The sequence below is a fragment of the Copidosoma floridanum genome, unplaced genomic scaffold (genome assembly GCF_036245765.1).
Source record: "Copidosoma floridanum isolate Cflo_tuat_1 unplaced genomic scaffold, Cflo_Japanese_pri ptg000001l, whole genome shotgun sequence".
NCBI lineage: Eukaryota > Metazoa > Arthropoda > Insecta > Hymenoptera > Encyrtidae > Copidosoma > Copidosoma floridanum.
Window position 1 is genome coordinate 10,733,845 of NW_028321878.1, and position 16,808 is coordinate 10,750,652.

At 44.3% G+C, this 16,808-nt stretch overlaps 1 protein-coding gene across 1 annotated transcript in view; it reads left to right on the forward strand.

Annotated features, from left to right (window-relative positions):
• The first annotated feature begins 668 nt into the window (after positions 1–668).
• N (neurogenic locus Notch protein) overlaps positions 669–16,808 on the forward strand; it is a 113,283-nt gene continuing 97,143 nt past the window's right edge. Inside the window, exons 1-2 of the mRNA XM_089588438.1 lie at positions 669–1,523; positions 3,820–3,953. Coding sequence (XP_089444564.1) covers positions 1,438–1,523; positions 3,820–3,953 — 220 coding nt within the window. The 5' untranslated portion in view covers positions 669–1,437. The remainder of the gene's footprint in view (positions 1,524–3,819; positions 3,954–16,808) is intronic.

The window sequence follows — 16,808 nt, forward strand, 5'->3', positions numbered from 1 at the left end:
GACGTTCTCCGCGCCTTCGTCTGGTGTTGGCTCGCTGGACCCGTCAATCTGTGGATTTTACCAACTTTTTCCCTCTCCCGGAAAAGTGCCATCGGATCGTACCTTTGAGTGTCGCGCGGTGCTGTGCAGTTCGACCGATCTGTTGTTAATCCGTGATGAAGCGCACGAGGTGATCGGTACTTGGCAATCGAGGGACACACCGTTATGCTCGGAAAATCGGAGCAGGTCGCTCATGTCGAGGATCGTCGACGGCAACGCCCGGCAGTCGTGGTTGTCGCGGCGCGCCGCACCATCGGCCGTCATGGATAAGATTGCCCCGGTACCTGCGGTCCGAAACACAGGGTAGAAACTACCCCCTCGTGTGCACCTTGGGTGGAGCACAAGTGAAAAAGCGCGTTCCTCTTTTTTTTTCGAGGAAGAAAAACCGGCTTTGGAGAGCAGCGGCGCTCGAGATCTCGTGGAGGAGGAGAGGAGAGAAAGGCGCGCTGTGGACTTTTGAAGGACCCCGGCGGCCCGACGCCATCTCGTCGGCCGTGCGTGTTTGCTCTGGGCCTGGTTCTCTCGTGTTTTTCCGAGCGGAGGCTGAGACTTGAGACCGAGAGTTTTCGGGGATAAATTTTCGTGGACGTGATTATTCACCGCACCGCCACGAGTTGGCCTTGTTTTTTTTTTTTTTTGTTTCTCCAGTGCAAAGGAGTCTGATAAATTGTTGATTTGTCGGTGAGTGTGTATGTCTATGCACTGCCCCGTGAGTTTTGAGAACGAGGAAGAAAAATCGACAAGGGATACTGTAGGACGTGAAAGTGTTTTGGAAAAAATTTTTGGTTGCTGCTGCTGTTGATGATCCATACTTCTTGTTGTTATTGTTGTTTTTGTTGTTGTTGTTGTTGTTGTTGTTGAGTGCAATAAATATATAATTGTGAACGTGAGTTTGACAAGAAAGAAGAAAAATAATATCACAAATTTGTACAAATAACAAGTTCTTTGGAATATAGTCAGTTGTGTGCAAAACAGGATAAGAATTAGCGTTTACAGGTATAGTGGTGCAATCGCGCGTGTATAAAGTGCAAAAGAAGAAGAAAAAAAAAGTTGAAGTAGTACATAGTAATGATAATATCAAAGTACCAATTCTAGTGTGTGATAAAAAAAAAAAGGAAAAAAAAATTTAATAAGTAGTATACAGTGTGCTCGCTAGGAGAAAAATATAAATATATCGAGTGTCGGAGAAATCGTGCCTACAGGTACGAAATAAGTGTTGGATGTACGGATTACATACATTTGTGGGATAAGAATGAAAATTGCGTGAAAACGCGTGTATATATAACAGTGTCCGAGAGAAAGAGCCTGGGCCCTCGACGGATGGGGAAAAATATGCTTGGCGAAATATGAGGAATATCTTCTCGCTGAGCGTCAGCCAGGCACGACCACATCATCATCATGATGACAATAACGACGACAACGTCGACGACGACCAGAATTCTCACGCGCGTGATTCTGCTTTTACTGCTCGCTGCTGGCACGAGGTGCGAACCCCCATATTACACCCCCATCTCCCTTTATATATATATTTTTTTTTTTTTTTTTTACCTCGAGCTTAAACAAGACCTGATGGGAGTAGTGCACCAGATGTCGGTTGTTTATTATTTTTTTTGACTGACAAACCAACTGGTACTCAAATTTTTACGCGATTCCAACGTGCGTATGGTAAAAAAGATCATTTGCTAGACCAGTTTTTTTTCGTCATAGACTTAAAACCGAGAACTCGCTTGAAACAATAACATGCATGTGATGCAAGGGTGTTGAATGTATTACAGAAATACTTTTTAACGAAATTGTGTAATTCTTGGTATTTTTTATTATTATTATTTATGATAATTTTATTATTATTTGTATGGTAATTTTTATTATTTGTCCATTGGTCATTTTTATTTAAAATACTTTTTAGTGCAAAAATTCGAATAACCACATAAAATTTTACATAACTGTAATTTACATGTTGTCTCTATTTGATGTAATATTTCTATGCTTTATACCTTGAAAAATTACACGAATAATCCCATCAAACTCTGCGTAAAAATTTTTAAGTTTGGCCAAACTTGCGCTAAAGTTCATGTAGTCAACGTTTGGCCAAGCTTGGGCAATGAGAAAATCCCAAACTTGGATTTTTGTTGGAATATTTGACTCAAGTTTAGCAAATATTCATCCAAACGTCTAAAAAATTAATTTGTTGCATCAGGATATTAGTTGGTCTGCTTACGAAAAATATTGAGTCAAATATTCCAACGAAAATCCAAGTTTGGGATTTTCTCATTGCCTAAGCTTGGCCAAAGTTTGGCCAAACGTTGACCACAAGAACTTTTGCGCAAGTTTGGCCAAACGTAAAAATTATTACGTGGGACATCATCAAATGCACTTGGATTCAATGTCTAGAAAATCATATTTGATCGCGATTGATATCAATCATAAAAGTCAGTTGTCATTGATCCGTATCTTATAGAAAAATGTTACCCATTGACAAATTTAATGTTCCATCATAATACGAAAACGGTATCAAAGAGAAACAGTACTTTGTTAATTATGACTTTTCAATTTAAAAAAAACGTTTAGGGCCATCTATATATAATTCATCGATATTTTCCCATATGTGACCTCATCGTGTGAACATCAAACTGAAACCTGTGGGAACGAAAAACTCGTGGTTAATCAAGCTTTGTTATTTCTTACTTTTTGAAATGATGACGATGTGACGATATCGAGAAAAATGATACTTCCAATGTCCTTTTTTCGCGTTTACACATTGCTGTATTATTGCCGATATCGCATGTGATTTAAACGGCTCGCAAGTATAAGTGGCGTGACGCAAATTGTGTAAAAATGTATCCAGTCGCATTGTGTTTGTGCTTTTTTTTTTTTTTTAATTTACTTGTTTACGGTTCCTCGTTTTTTGTGATCATACGCAACGCAACGATTGATCTCTTGGTGTAGTGTAGCATATCTGACGAAATCAGATCGATTGGTAACATTAGTACATTATTTTTTTTTTACTACCACACAAAAATATGGTGTATATGCCGTTGTGTTCTTAATATTTCCAATATACAAAACAAAGTAGGCGTTGACAGAAAAAATAGTCGTTCAATCACTCCTTTGAAGCATGACACTCGGAGCAATGATGAGCAACTGGAAAACGATTAAAATTTCCTTTTGCGTATCTAAGAAGATGCCGTGAGACCCTCTTGGTTATTGGTTCATACCCACAATTCACTGAAACGTCGGTGTCTGAATAAATGAAAATCAAGCGTACATCGACCACGCAATCGTCAATCACTCGAAACTCCTCGTACCAACGCTGTCGTCGTCGTCCTTCTCTGCGTAATCCAACGCCGCGCGTGTGTGCTGTCTCCGAGTAATGCGAGACACTATAAACGCCAGTATAGTAGCAGTAGTCTCCTTTTTGCCTCGGAAAGCGAGCGATAACACACCCCCTACTCGTGCACTGCGTCGTTTGGTTCTCCTCTATCAGCTTTTAGTTTTTTTTTTTTTTTTTTTTCCATTCGCCGAAACCTTACGGTGGATATTTGAGGTATTGTATCATAATAGGCAGTTTATCGTAGCTTTGCTTTCACTACAAAGACGAGAGAACGTGGCTTTTCGCTGAGCAAATTTTTTTTTTTCTTTAGTAATGTAAAATTATGTCGTACCCAAACAAAACCATATTTTAACAATCCCCAAATCAAGTTCAAGTCATAAGATTCACGATTTATTCTTTCACGTGCCTGCACAGTGATTCCCTCTATAATGGCCCAATTTTCTTTCCAGATGCATGTGCAACAGCGGATTCACCGGCCAAAATTGCGAAAGCGAGTACATACCCTGCAGTCCGTCGCCGTGTCAAAACGGCGGCGTCTGCCACGAGATCGACAACTTGACCTTCAAATGCTCATGTCCAGAAGGTGAGTTACTTTTTATTTTTATTTATTTTTTTTTCCTTCACCTCATACATATTTATCTTGGTCTCACAAAATCGAACGAACGAACGACGTATTCGTGGAAAATTTCGCACAGCTAAACGAAACAACCCAATAGTTTTCCTTCGGACGACCCAATGTCTTTCGAAAGTCACTCTGTTTGTCTCCCCTCCGTAAGCACACCTACACACTTGCGTGCACGCACACAAACAGGATTTCCCGTTGAGATTTGAGGAATGAGAAAAAACAAAAGACGTGACAGTGGGGGGAAAACTATGCGAACCTTTGACCAAAGAATTCCCCACAGTGTACCCAAGAAAACGGAGAAACGGAACTCCATAAGCTTCGAAAATACCGATCGTGAAAGCCGCACAATGAAACGTCGTCATTTCGCTCTTTGGCCAACAACTCGGAACAACTTGTTTCGTTTCGCTCGATGAAATGGTCACAGGGGACGTTTAATTATGCACCCATGGATATAAGAAGCGGATAATTGTTTTGTAGCTTGAACTCGTACGTTTGCCGGTTTCACGGTGTACACGTCACGTGTAGCGCCGTACGTAATGTGTTACTCACGAAACCACCGGGTATACACGTAGAGCGAGGGCTTCTCTCGTCGAGTCGAGAGCAAAATAGGCACATCAGTGCAAGAGAGGAGACGACCGTAAACGAGAACCGTCTTTCGAATAAAAGTCGAGTAGGTCGTGTCTCTCTCCCTGTCGTTGATTGTGCGGCTTTGTGTGTCCTCGTGTAGGAAACGAGGGCGTCGGCGAAGATTAAAGGAAATGAAAGAATGTAGGGGAACCCATGGATGGACACTCGCACACCCGTGCCACATATACGTGTGTGCCATGCGGAAAAAGCGCGAAAGTTAATCGAGAGTAGTTATATTTTGCTTGACCACTGCGCGATACGTCTATTCAACGTACGAATGAAAGATTTTTTTAAATGCCACAACGAAAATTGACGCCTTAACTTGTCATTAGCGAGCCGCAATTATGAGGGATGTTTTTCTTGATTGATTTAATAAATAATTAAAATTCACGATTTCAGGGTAATGCTTTTCATTTGGACCTGTCGAGTAGTTTTTTGTCCCCTCAATATTAGTTTTATGGGAAAACTAAAATTTTGGGCAAAAACAACAACCCTACCTCCTAGTTGTAGGTTCTGAAGGTAGATATTCTATACTCGCACAAGTCATGCTCAAAAACTATACGTACGAAACTTGTCACGCGTAGAAACCATAGTTGGAGGAAAACCTTAAGTCAGGAAACTTGATTATAAATCCAGTGTGAAACACTAAGGCTCACGATAATAAACAAAAAAAAAAACAATACAGATGAGCTACGATAAACCCCGTAAAAATTGTTCAATTGGGAATTTCTTGAAAAAATATTTTCATTCGTCAGCTTCCGTAAAGATCCAGACAATCGTGGCTCATCCAAAAACTCATAACCCTTTGTACGAGTCAAACCGATGTCAAAACAAACACTCGAAGCGTACAAAGAGTTATCCAAGCAGAGCCACCGACTTCCCGATAAAAATTCCCACACACCGGCCGAAATCAAAACAAGCCTTCCTCCTTACAAAAAAAAAAAAAAAGGTCAAACTAAATCCATACGTGTGTTAAGTACTGCGAGTACGCCTCCAACCACCACCTACAGACATAGTAAATACTGTACACGGTGTACGTCAATTTCACGAGTGGCCAAACGTCCGTATCCCATACACATATACTTACACGCTGCACAAAGACCGCCTCCTTTGCAACGCTCGAGAGAATCCTATGCCCCCCCCCTCCCTGTCCTTGTCTGGCTCCTTCTCTTTTATACACCTAAACACAGTCTCGATCTCCAATTAAACGAGACCAGCGGAGCAGCATTAAAGTAACATAGAGGCTAATGCACTGTATTGGGGGGGGGGAGGGAGACGAGGGTAACACTGTGCCGGTGTAATAACCTGCCGGACTCTGTCTGTCACGCGGAAGCTCCTCGTCTTGAGGGCGAGGGTCCCATAGGTGACCCAAGACGCCACAACAATAGATACATCCCAGGAGGGGGAGCAGCGTGGGAAAGTCCGAAAATCACGGTCCCCTTGTATTATTTACTTTTGGCTTGTTTCGAGACTAGCCCCACGACGGCGACGACCCCCTTCCACATAATATAATGTCTTTCTTTGGAGCTCGCGAGCGGCATTTTCGCGTTGCGCAACGTCTTGGCCGTACTATATGTATGGATACTTGCACTCGTTGTAGGTGGGTGGGTAGATGGATGAATGGGTGGAGGGAGGACGAAAAGACTGCTCACACGTGCTTAGTGTGTGTGTGTGCACCGTATAGCCGCGGCAGTGGTGTGCTGCATACCTTGGGAAACTCACCCGCGCCGTCTCTCTCAATTACACAAGCGCCGTCTTTCTTTCTTTCTTTTATATGTATATGGGTATGTATATACATACCTTGCCATCCGCCTATATCCCTTTCTCTCTCTCGTTTTTTTTTTTTTTTTTAATTCTGTTTCTTTATTCTTTTCTGCTCGAGCGCTTGGGCCTTGGATCTAATTAGATAAGCGGGCGAATTCATATCGTTAATCGGACGCGTCACGTCGCGATTTGAGAAACAAACCGTGAATAATATTTTTGGTTTTTTTTAATAAGGATACAAGTTACCCTAGGGTGGTGGTTACAATTTTTTCATGAAAGATTAATCGAGGCTACAATAGGTTGAAACTGAGTGACTTATTAGTAAAAAAAAAAATAAATAAAAAATTAACGTAAGTCATTTAAAGATTTAACACGGTGTAAAAAAAAAAAAAAGAAATCCATGACTTGATGGCAAAAACATTGAAGTTGACTAAAAATAAAAATATAAAAAAAAAATTCAGACTGCAAGTGGGGAGACAACAACAAAAATGAGCACGAGGAAGATCATTAACTCGTTCTCTCGCGCTCGCCACCCCCCTCCTTTACCTTCGCCTCATTAAAAAAACAAAATATCACGTCAATTTTTTTCCCCATCTCTCTCTCTTACTCGCGTACAAAATAATACACACATCCACATGTATACATAAATATCCCCGATGTATTATTCCTCGCGGGCGTACACAATGTAATGTGGCACACACAACCATCAAACGCGTGCGTGCTCGACACGGCTGGGTAGCTAATGTAAAGTCTTTTCTCTCATTCCACCTCCTCCTCCTCCTCGGCAGCTCGCGCGGTGGTTCTTATGTATAGCGGCACGGCGTCGGGGTCAGCCTAGCGTGGCCTCCTTGGAATCACAATGCGTGGTCCCTCCGCGGCGCAACTTTCCCAGGCGGACCACGGCACCGTGGCGACCCCACCTACGCCTCCATATACCTCGCGGGCCCGTCTTCGCCCTCACCTTATCCTCCCTCCCTCCCTTCCTTCGCCTTATTCCACGCTTTACCTCCTCGTCTCCTTCCCCCGCCGTTCCGTGCTTCGAGGGCTCGATTTTGCGTCTGCAGCTCTCGACGCGCCGCGGGCGCAAGTGCGCGATCTTGCCGGCTCCACGGCTCGATGACTCTTTATCCTATACCTGCCCTATACGCCCCACCCACCGATATAAGCCATTACTCTTGCCTCGTACCTGTTTTTTTTTTTTTCTTTTCTTTTGCCGTTGCGTGTGAAAATTTTCGGCCGAGACGATTATTCCTTTTCTTGATTTCTTTTTGCTTCCGAACATTACCGCTAAAGGAACATAACTACCGTGCACACTCACCCCCGGAATCGAGGCTCCGATGAGTACAATTATAATTGGGAGGTCTCGAAGAAAAAAAAAAAAAAAAATATCTCAATCAATAAGAAGCAGCGGCAGCGTATCCTCCTTACCTCCATTACCTTTTTTTTTCTCCACTCGTCGTTAATTAGCCGCACACTACGAGTCTTATACGGTTTGATATGTATACATACACGCGTGCACAGAAGATGATTAACTGCACGACACACTCGTACAAGTATAGCTCATAATCACATCCTCGTTCTCGAAGCGTATCATCTCTCTCGTGTGTACGCGTTGACTGGCATCGCCGACATACAGAGCGGAGGACGGGAATCTTCCTCCACACTCTTTGCTCGATCGCCGTAAAGTATACCCAGTAATCGGGTAAAATTTTCGGCTTTTCGAGAGATGTATATGATTTCTGCAGTTCAACGGGGACGCACTCGCTCGCGTTCCTCCGACTTCCTTTTTTTTTTTTTTTTTTTTTTTTTAATTTCATTGATGAAGGAACCTGTTTTCCACGGTCTCTTTATACCATTTTTCCACACGAAATTTCGACCTTTTTTTCTTACGTATCGGCAAATATAATCGGCTGTAGCAGTCAAAAGCTCGTAATCGCGAGCTACGGCGCTCGTATTTATAATTACTCTTTATTCTCCCCACCCCGCCCCCTAAAACTGTATACATCGTACACAGGCGGACCTTCAACGTGGATTTTTTTTTTTTGCGTTTATTCACACGGCTAAAAGCTTCGGCACAGGCGTCCGTGCAGGATCATCTCCCGAGAGGATGGTGCTTGTGAAATTTGAATACCCGCTGATAGATAAAGCGAGAGAGCACCGAAAGACAGGGGTATACATGAATGTTAATCGATGCGCACAGTCGCCGTGGTCTTTGAGCTATACTCACTTACATGGGCAGATCCCTAAGTGTATATGTATATGTACATTAACACTGTATGGGCCATAAAGTTGCTTCGGGGATGGCCTTGCCGAGCAGACGAACATAAATAGGTATACACCTTCCGTCACTCCTCTTTCCGCGCCTACGTAAGTACAGTGTCACCCTCTCGGTCGTGGTCTCCTGATACGCGTCGTTTAGTCTCATGCTTTTTTTATTCATCCTATACTTACCTCGTGTATACTATGCCCTCCCGTACGATGGATTAAAATCGATACTCCGGGGCAGCCATCGAGTGAGCATCCACTAGTTTGAATTTAGAGATAACTGAGTTTCACAACCAACTTTTTAATGGACATTCCATCACTGCCATTCGCATTTTTTTACGTCTACACTTCAACGGTAGATGGTCCCGCGTGTATATGTACCATTGGCTGTGGATAAATGACTCTTCGTATCTCACAGCTCGTTTGTTATAATTGCGGTTGAAAATCAACAACCGCGCGGTTGTATCGATGCAAATGATCCTCAGGGGGACGCCGCGAATTAATTGGTTCGGACGCGATGCGTACATATACGCACAGGGGAGCCGCCTCTCTTGGTCCAACGTGGTTATCTCACGAAGGGCACAAGAGGAGATAAAAGGAGGCCTGCATCAGGCCTGTGAATGTACGTACAGGCGCAGTATCCCTCTGCACGACTTTATTCCCCAAGTTTTCCTTTTGATAAACTTGGGGCGAGGCTCGTTGCTCGCACCCGAGGAATTCACTCGGGTATTTTATCGTCCCGACATAGGTGAATGTTAATAAGACGGAATGCTTCGGAGCGATAGGACGGAGTTGCTCTTTTTTTACTTGGGTTTTTAAAACGCGTGGAAAAAATATGATATGCGCCGAGCAGTGCAAGGTTACACGTTTGCAACGACAATACATGCACACCCGATCGAAAGGTGCATAAGAGGGGGAGGGGGTATAAAAATAAGACAAGGCAATCACTCGAGAAGGATAATCGGGGTCCTTCGTGCGATTCAATTGGAAAGGGTCGCTAAGCTCAGTGGCATTATAATGCGGTCCCTCGGTAGGAATTTTCTCCCGATGGTACAACGGCGGCGAAAATGAAAACACACTCGATCTTTTTTGATTCCCATGTCCAAGAAGGCGTTTGTCCCCCCTTTTTCCGTTGGCGTATCCTTTTTTTTCAGCTTCGCTTTGGCATTTTTTGCGTGTGCGGCTCGTAAAAAAACAGGAAGTCTGACCACTGAAGTATTGTGTACTTTCGTACATTCACGTTTTTTTTTTTTTTTTTCTCTCTTCGAGATATGCTTTTACACGTGATGATTAATATTAAATCAAAGTTTGGTGACTACAACGAGCAATAGAGGCAAACATGAGAGTTTTACTTAGATCAGTGATAATAAAATTAAGCATTTTTTCCACCGAATAATACATTTACGTAACTTTGTGATTTCCTTGAACAGAGAAAGGTGAGGCAAACGACTATTAGTTTTATCAACCAGGTATACATTGTACCTATACGTAGGCTACTTCGTACAGACATATTCAAAACTTTGTCGAGTTCTCCCTAACCCTTTGGTTACACACACACACATACACTGTCGTTCGAGTAAGTAAAAAAGAATAAAAAATTAGATTATAGTCAGCTGGCGGTAACCGCACGCGCGCTTGCGCTGATTTATACACTCCGAGGAGAGAAAAGAGGGAGCGCTCTCGGTGCGCGAGCACAAAGCGCGTGGTACGAGTACCAGGGTGGCAGAAACGAACGGAGTGACCGGCTGACGCCTGATTTTCTACTTTCTGCTTCCTCTTTCGGGGGTTTTTCTCGTATCTTGTTTTCGTACGGTAACTAGTTCTCGAGACAATGAGATATTTCATCTGCAAAATTTCGGCTCGCTTTTGCACGAGTGATTGAAAAAAAAAAAAAAAAAAAAATCTGTGCACGTAACATTCAAGGGAGCCACTGAAAGCACTGGTGCATCAGTTTCAATCGCCGCAGAGATGTATACCTATAAGCACGCATTCGCGCCATATGCCAGACAAGCGATGGCGCAACCATCACCGCGCGGTAAACAGATCACACGGTCGAGTCAGTTCCTCCCCTTTTGAGGCATATATCGGTATACGGGGATTCCCCCTCTTGCCTTCTGTCCGTCTCTCGGTCGAGTCGAAACCCCTCGGTTCTCTCTTTTTTTTTTTATCGTATGTGTATGTGTGCGAGCGCCTCTTCTTACCCCAACTCTGAAACACGTTGCGAGAGCAGATCGTTCCCCTTTGATGAATTTTAAAACACGCGTCTGCCCTAAACGCCACTTAACGCGATGTATACTATGCGACATCGCTTTGGGTGGTTACCACGAGCACTCGATTGTGGGGGACTTAAACAGGGTAGCGACGTTTCGTCCTCATCGTTTTCAAATAAAGGCTCTCATCGCGAGGATGAATTTTACACTCGGAGAGACGTTCCCAAACAGCGCACGTATCACAAAGAGAGTTCGTCGTTCCAGACTATAACAAGTACACCACCAACGATGAAAATTGGTACGGTGTACGGCTCGGTGTCGCTGTGTGTGAGAGAATAGAGCCTTTCCCGCGTGAGGTGGTGTATCATATATTATGCACTTGCAAGCGCCCACGCGCGTCCGTTAATCGTCTCCATTGCGTCGTTCTCCTTCTATTCTTTCAAGTGGTGGTAATGGCCGATTGCGCGGTCCGTTTCTTACGATTGACGTTACTTTGCGCTTCCGCGAGACGGTGGCGCGACGAAGAAGATATCTTTGGATAACAGTTCCTTGATCTTTGCACCGTGAAAAATTATACTTGTAGAGAGAAAAATGTAACGTGTGCACCTTCCGTGAGTGCCGGCAAAGGAGGTGACTCCGTGGCATTTCGCTATTGGGGTATTATGAAGGCGCGCGCGGCCGTACTTGTACCGTCATTCGATGATTGCCGGGGCACTTTTCGCCAAGCAACAAAACGCGCGGTGCATCGTGACATTGCATCGCCAGGACTTTATGTTATCCTCGTACGATGTGTTTTGTTTCGTTGCCGGATGTCATGATGTTTTGTCATTAAGGACTTTGACGAGTTGTTTTATCTCCATTGGGTAGGGAATAGCGCACTGTGTGGTTAATCGAGTGGATTTTGCGTTGCTGAGCTCTAAGGACATTGTATAGTTGATCAAGTGTGGCTTGATTCGTCCGGCCACGAAAGTTTATGATACTCCTTTGGGTAATGGCTGGAGTTTTCAGGGTTACCGTGATTCTTTTTTATTTATTTATTTTTTTATTTTATTTTATTTTTTTCATGAAGAGCTGAGCTAGAGAGCATTTCGTCAATAAAAATTCAACGTGATATGATTCACGTGTATCATTATAAGCCAAAGTGTGAAAATGAAAAAAACCAGATGATCGTAACAAAAAATTGCTAAAAAAAATCTTACCAGAGTACTCCATGTTTAAAACACATCAAGCTCGCGTGTATATCGCCATTAAGAGTCCCACCCCAACGTCGAAACGACCCTTGCGAGCATCCCCCACTACGTATACCACACATGACTGTACACGTGCACGTATATAACAGTTTGAACGACCTAGTCTCGTTTCATTCTCTCCTACTCCGCGTCACGCCCAAAAAGGGAAACGAGCGTACGTGCGCGCAGCCCCTGGAACCTCAACAGTGCGACCACCTCCTTGGGTGATACTCTACCCTATCAGACCGCGAGCCGCTGGTACGACCGCGATGAGCGAGTATTATACTCGCCTAACCCCCTACCGTATTGATGTTTTTTTTTTCCTTCACTTGTCACATTTTATTCCTTGTATCAAGCGATGCACCACTTCTCTGGATACTTATAAGGTCACTGCTGTGACGCCCGTATCGATCCTTTGCCAATAATATACGCTTTGATTTCACCTCTTTAGTTTTTATGCTTCTTTTAGCAATGGCTGAAATCGTTTCATACGTTTTCCAACACTTGAAAAATAAATTGTCTTATTTTAACCGCACAATGCATTAGGTATGTATGTCATCATCGTTCGGAAAGAAAAATAACGTGACAAAAGCAAAGAAACATTGAAACCAAATTATCCTTGAAGGAGGAGACCCAAAGACTTGCAAACACAGTTGCACTCCACCGCTCCGTCCAAATGTGCATACGAAAACACCCCTCCTCCAACCCCCCCGAAACCCCAACACAGCTGCACTTATCGATAATGGCGTCGCGGAGTCTGCACGCCCGAGCGGGCAATATATTTTCCGCGGTCCCGGAAATTTCGCGTGAGATTCCACCAGCGGGATTCCCGATCCGGCTAACACGTCTACCTAGGAGGTTTGTGCTCTTCGAGGGTGTGTGGCAGGGGGTGGCGTTGTTGGGGTGCGCGCACGCGCCTACGAGTCTTCGTGGCTTACTTTCTTACAGTCCGTCGATAGACCGTGTACATAATATACACACACGTGGTACAAAACGCGCGAAACAACCCACCCCTCCGTACGGGGGGTGAGAGTTTTTAATGAACATCGATATCGAGATATAATATGCACGATACACATAGGCTTGGACCGCGTACGTGCATTACCCATACAAGCGAACGGAGAAAGTTAGACATTCACACGTGCACGTATTATGTATACCCCCCATACGAAAAGTTATGTATATATACATCCAGCTTAGGCGAAACTTGCACTAATGTCGAGTACCTCCGCCTCTCCAAAGCTGGCTCCTTTCCCCTTTTACCTCCATTTATAGTCCGCGTATAGGTATATACATGGGTACATGCACACGATACTTTGCTCGAGCATACATACTTTGTTGCCCGATAAGAGGCCGTTCGTTCGACGAGTAGGTATAGGTATATGTACGGATGCATGTATATATATAGGTACAAGAAGATACACTCGAGAGACTCGTGTGTACGTATTATATATGTAACGCACAACAGGTAGTGTTTCCCATAGAGTTGCACACGCCCGTCGTCAAACGGAATCGAGGCCGAGCAGGGAAAGATAGGGTTCGCCGAGCGAGCGCTCATCGACTACCGTTTTTCGACTATCCTCGCGTATGTTGTGTATATATATAAGGCACTCCTTTTTCGCACGAAGGGGCAGACTCGTTTATGATCTTTCCTCTGACTTTTCCAACAAGCTAACCCCGGACTCGCACACAAAGGTGGCCATTCAGAGACAGCGGAGAGCGGCAGCGACCACATAAGCACTTTTCGAACGAAGGAACGCACACGCGAGTGGTCGGGACGAGGAGAAAAGAATAAGACGCGCGGAAGAGTCAGAAGAGAGGCGTAAATACCTGCAGATGCAGCCGCAGCCGGAGGCGAGTGTGTACACATACCTATATACATGTGTATAATATCCATAGAAGTGGGCGAGTGCTCGCGCATAAAGTCAGCTTTTCAAGAGTACGGGCACAAGCTCGAGCCTTTCCACGGTGGAACGGTCTCTCTCTCTCTCTCTCTGGAGTCGAAAGTGTTCTCGTGTAAAACGAGGAGAGGAGAATCCTGCATAGCGGCGGGGCAGGTCGGGGAGGAGAAAAAGAGGTGCAGCCAGCACTTCCGAGGCTAAGGTCACGCTCGCAGCTGCCGCGCGTATTACATCCTCTCGGGATAATACCAACGCGCGCATACATATACGTGCTTTTATCAAGCATAGGTGCAATGTATGCATCGAAGCGAGTTGGGCGTCACGAAATTCCGATATTGCAAACTTACATGTACAACGTATACACTTCCCTCTCCGTATAGCTAAGGGATTCTTGAATCGCAGCCTCATCCTCCTCTGGACTGATCCAAAAGTACTCGATCGAGCTGTGTTTGTTTGCGAGAGTTCACGTATAGCTCTCTCTGTCTTGATTATCTGGAGACGTTCCCATCGTTGGCTTCCGTTGGACGCTGCGAGAAACCTCGTGTCGCTGGACCACTCGGGAGGGAAAATTAATCGAGTCCTCGACGACGCCGTAAGATAATGGAAATCGTGCGTCCAAGCGGAGAAGGGACGCTTTGACACTTACGAGTAAAAATCGTCCGGGGCAGCAGGATCCTTTGTGCGCAGGAGGAGAGAACAATCGCGCTCTTCTGCATTTTCAAGCAGAGGAGAGAAAAGAAAGGACCACACCCTTACACCGTGGAAAGCTTATTCCCTACTCGGATCTACAAATATGTTACTATACCTACTCTTGGTTTAGAGTTGTTTTGCGCGTTACGAAGTAACCGAGGTAATCTTATCTCGATTTCGAGTGCAGGTATATAGGGGCAGTCCATGCGAATAACAAGCCGAGATGATAGATCCTTTAATTATGCTTTCGTACGTTGCTTGATAATCCGCGATCGATTGCATTGTTTTGTGTGCTTTTACGGGGCAAATCGCAATGCAAAACTCAGATCTTGTACCCACAATTGCCAGCAGATACGCGTGTATATAATACGGTTCGAGAAAGCACATGGACGAGAGATAAGATTCAGCGAGCCTCCCGCGATCTCCGGACCGTTCACCGAACAGAGCGCGCACGTCGGTGTATGTGCCTGGTATGGATTTCAAACATTTTTCTAGCTGAACTCCACAAACATAATGTAATATATGGAGCCTAACCCAATTACCTTTATTCTTTTTTTTTGGATCACCCATACTCGTCATCTAATTCCGATATTCCGAGATATTTCTGTATCTCCTTCTCTCTGTCTTTATACCATCACGTTCTCGTCTCGTCAAGTATACCATGGACAAGCTATACACGTCGTATATATATACAGTTATGTAGACTTTTCGATATCATCTGTACGAGCACACGTTGGCTTAGGTGTACACCTACCTGTACGTGGTCTTCGCATTTTATATACCATTACCATATCAGGTTTTCCCCTCGAGCTACATTATAGCGCACAACTGGGCTCCCCGTGACTGCGGAGATCGACGCCGCCACTTATTAAACACCACGTGTATTATACATGTACGTGTACACACACGCCCTCCCAAGTATGTATACGGAGAACAACTTTTCTCCATCTCTCTCTCCTTCTGTGCCACATATCCATGACGACGACTGCACCGTGCTCCGACTCGTACGAGTCCATGTCGCTCTTTTTTTTTTTTTTTTTTTTTTTTTTTTGCTCCCTCGTTACGATGACTCGACCCTATAGGAGGAAAGGACGGAGCTAGATGCATTTGATATTTTTAGATCCTCGCGGAAGACAGTCGCGCGCGCGTGTGGTATAGGTACAACCAGAGAGTGACACTTTTATCGCACGGCTGCAGCACGGAGATAAGTACTGCGCGACTTTTTTTTTTTCTATTTATTCCTCGCGTTTTTCCAGTGGTCAGTGCCAAGAGAGCCGATGCACCATCCGAAAGTTACGATATTTACTTGGTGTTGTCGAAACGAAGGTGGTAGTTGATAAAAATGCGCTCGTAACGGCTGATGTATAACTCATTATATACCTCGTGTACACACTTTGTGCAGTTTCACCGTGCCTACGAGACTGGCTCGTATATACACATTGTCCAATCGATCAGTAGACGGTGTGGAACAAATTTGTACCTGTGCCTGTACAACAGTTGTGCAAGCACTCCTTGAGTAGAGAAACACAGAGGTGCCGGCGAACCGCGTGCTTTCATTGACTCCCTCGAAGCTGGGAGTGAAAAAAATCATCGTGGAATAGCGCCCACAGTGCACGTACAAAACGCGGCCTGTACTAACGAGATCACGATTAAGATAAAAGCAGGTCATCAGACTCGCGCAAACTACACAATCATGACTCGTTGGATTCCTCGGCTAGTTTTTTTTTTTTTTTTTTTTTTTTTTTTCCTTACTTTGTACGTGCCTGTTACGAACGAGTACCTCGAGCGTTGATCTAGTTTTCGTCATCGTACACGGCAGCTTTTTTGATAATCGTATGCATACGTTTCTAAAATGGACACAGCGAGGAAGTACAGAGCCTGAAAAACAGGTACCTCTAGAGCGAAACTACCTTCTTTTTTCGTGGTAGGTACAGTTGTTTCTCGAGACACGGAAACTCGTTTTTTTTTTCCCCCTTTACTACTATACATTCGTGGCTGAGAGGTTTTCGGGCCAAGCATTTGTCAAAAACCGGCTCCATGAATTTTTACGATTTACACACAATCTATATACGTGTACTCGAAATCATCGTTCAATCACATAACTCATTCGTACCCTCTCGCGTCGAA